Consider the following 2,515-nt stretch of genomic DNA (forward strand, 5'->3'; position numbering starts at 1 on the left):
CCTCACCCTGCATGCAGATCTGAGGGCACATGCCCCCCAAGCCCTCCTGGGGTGTGTGCACCAGCGGGAGCTGCCATCCCCCCTTCCCGTGTCCCTCAGATAAGCCACTCACACCTCTGTCCCTTACTTTGCCCTGGCTATGCAGCCCCTGTCCCAGCCCCACTCCCTCTCTCACCATGGTGGCCTGGATTTCCCACCTTCCGCCTTAAAAACAAGAAAAAAATATAAAGGGATACATGAGCTGAAACTTTGACAGAGAAGGGGTACACTTGTTAAAAAAGGTTGAAACCCCTGGTATATAGTATTAAAGCAGCTTGAACAATGCTAAGCTAAATTTTGGGTATTGAATTTATAAGCTCTACTCAGTGAACAAAAAGCTATGTCAACAGACCATGAGATGCAACAAAAGATTAATGTACTGTAAAATGTCCATGAATGAAAAAGTAATTGGGCAACAGGATTTATTTTGCCTCATTCTTTTTAGGAATACTTGGAAATGTATATCTGTTCTTATATTAATAATTTTTTTAAAATGTAAACAAGTAGATGAATGATTTGTTCTTGTGCTAATGTAATTAGTATGTATCTCTTTCCCTGTGCTTTATAAGATCACAAGATGAAGATGGAATGATTTCATTAAATGAAATGTAGATTTTTAAAAAAATATTAAATTGATGAGCCATTTCTACTGTTTGGTTTTTTAAAGCATTTTAAATGTTTCATTAAATACAGTTATGTAATACCTTTCCAACTTTGTGTTTTTTTAAAGAAAATAAATGCAAAACTTCATGATGGAGTATGTCAGCATTGCAAGGATGTCTTGGAGTGGCGTGTAAAATTCAGCAAGTACAAACCACTAACAAAACCAAAAAAATGGTGAGATAATTCCATTACTTAGCTTTTACTGTTTCACTTTGATGTTCTTTACAAGCCATGTTAATGGTAATCTGCTTGGTAAATTCAGTATTTGAAATTCTAAAAATATCTATAAAGCTGTATTTGCTTTTTATTATGATTGTTGCTTTTGCATTTTGTTTTCCACTTAGCACCTTCCATTAAAATATTTAATCACAACTGTGCTTTTGTAAAATATGCCAAAATATACTTTTTCTGAACAGTCAAACCTGAAATAAATTTACTAAAGTCAGAAAGAGCAAGTCAAATTTCTTTCTGTTTTTTCAATGGACAAAAAATATTGGGGAGAATGTTTATTAGCTGAAGATTTCTTCATTCTTAGAGCCTGACAAAATTCCCTTAGCACTACAAAATGAAAACTAAGTAATAGGTCTCTTCCAGGGCTGTTGGACAGGGGATTAAAAAATTCCAATTTTTAAGCCTAATATGGCGTTTCTAGTGGGTGCTGTAAGTACCTTACTGCCCCCTTGGTCAGGGTGCCCCCAGCTTGCCTGTCACGACTTTTTACCTGATGAAAGGAGGGGTTCAGTGGTGGTGTTCCTGAGTGACCCAACAACAGAGGTACTCACAGCTGTCCTGCAATGTTCTTTGGGACTCTGCCTCCCCTACACCCCATCCACTTGCCAACCACTCAGGTGTTCCGCTTGCTGCTCCAGCAATCTCCATAAGCCCCCTTGTTATGGGGTCTGGTGTCAGCTTCAGCCAACTGGCTGGTTGCCTGGGTGTCAATGCATCTGGACCTCAGTCCCTGATCCCAAAGGACTGAGCTCCTTGCTGTTTTGGCATCCTTCCCTCCCCTCTGAGGGAGAGGGATGCTTCTTCTAAACTTTGAGATTGCAGGGCCAGGGATTGTCCATCCCCAGCCTAATGCCTGACACTGTCTCCCTGCCTTTGAAGTGGGGCAGTGTCTGCCAGGCTGTTTATAACCAGCCTCCGGAGTTGCCGCTGCTGGGTGCCTGGCCTGCTCCCAGCTGGCTCTCTCCTCCTCTCCTCCACCCTGCTGGTTTCCGGCGGGGTTTTTGAACCTCTCACGGGAGCAGCATCAGCTGCCGCAATTAGCCAGATGCCACCCCGCCCAGGGAACAGCTGTTTGAAGAGCCGGCGTAATGCTGGCTCATGCGTCCACAACTCCAGCTTCAGTCCCGCTTCCAGAAGTAAATCTACCGGAGCATGGGGAGTCTGCTTATTCACCCCGGGGCTGCCCCTTAGCACCTGTTGGGGCTTTTCGCCACCACACCTAATTTCAAATTTTGTTTTAATCTAGAACTTCCTCTGAATCTGGATATGGCATTGTCCTTTACTAGTTTCTTTTTTTTAAATCAATATCCACAACCATACGTATCCTACAAACTGCTCCTTACAAAGGGACTATAGTGCTGTATGAAAATGCAAAGGTCAGCAATGCAGCTTGCCAGATGTATAGTTTTAGCTAATTGAATATTTACAGATATGCAGATCACATTTAATTTTTTGTAAAATTTTTCTTTATTCATTCAGATATCTTGCCCTACTCCATAGTTTGCCCTTATAGATTAGATCCTTGTGTGCTAGAAATAGTTTAATATAAAAAAATTGACATTTGAAACTTTTGCATAAAGGT

General features: G+C 41.5%; 1 protein-coding gene across 1 annotated transcript in view; it reads left to right on the forward strand.

Annotated features, from left to right (window-relative positions):
• CUNH9orf85 (chromosome unknown C9orf85 homolog) overlaps positions 1 to 2,515 on the forward strand; it is a 43,916-nt gene that overhangs the window by 25,023 nt on the left and 16,378 nt on the right. The window contains exon 2 of the mRNA XM_019555309.1: positions 770 to 876. Coding sequence (XP_019410854.1) covers positions 770 to 876 — 107 coding nt within the window. The remainder of the gene's footprint in view (positions 1 to 769; positions 877 to 2,515) is intronic.

This window comes from Crocodylus porosus, unplaced genomic scaffold (genome assembly GCF_001723895.1).
Source record: "Crocodylus porosus isolate Cpor-Errol unplaced genomic scaffold, CroPor_comp1, whole genome shotgun sequence".
NCBI lineage: Eukaryota > Metazoa > Chordata > Crocodylia > Crocodylidae > Crocodylus > Crocodylus porosus.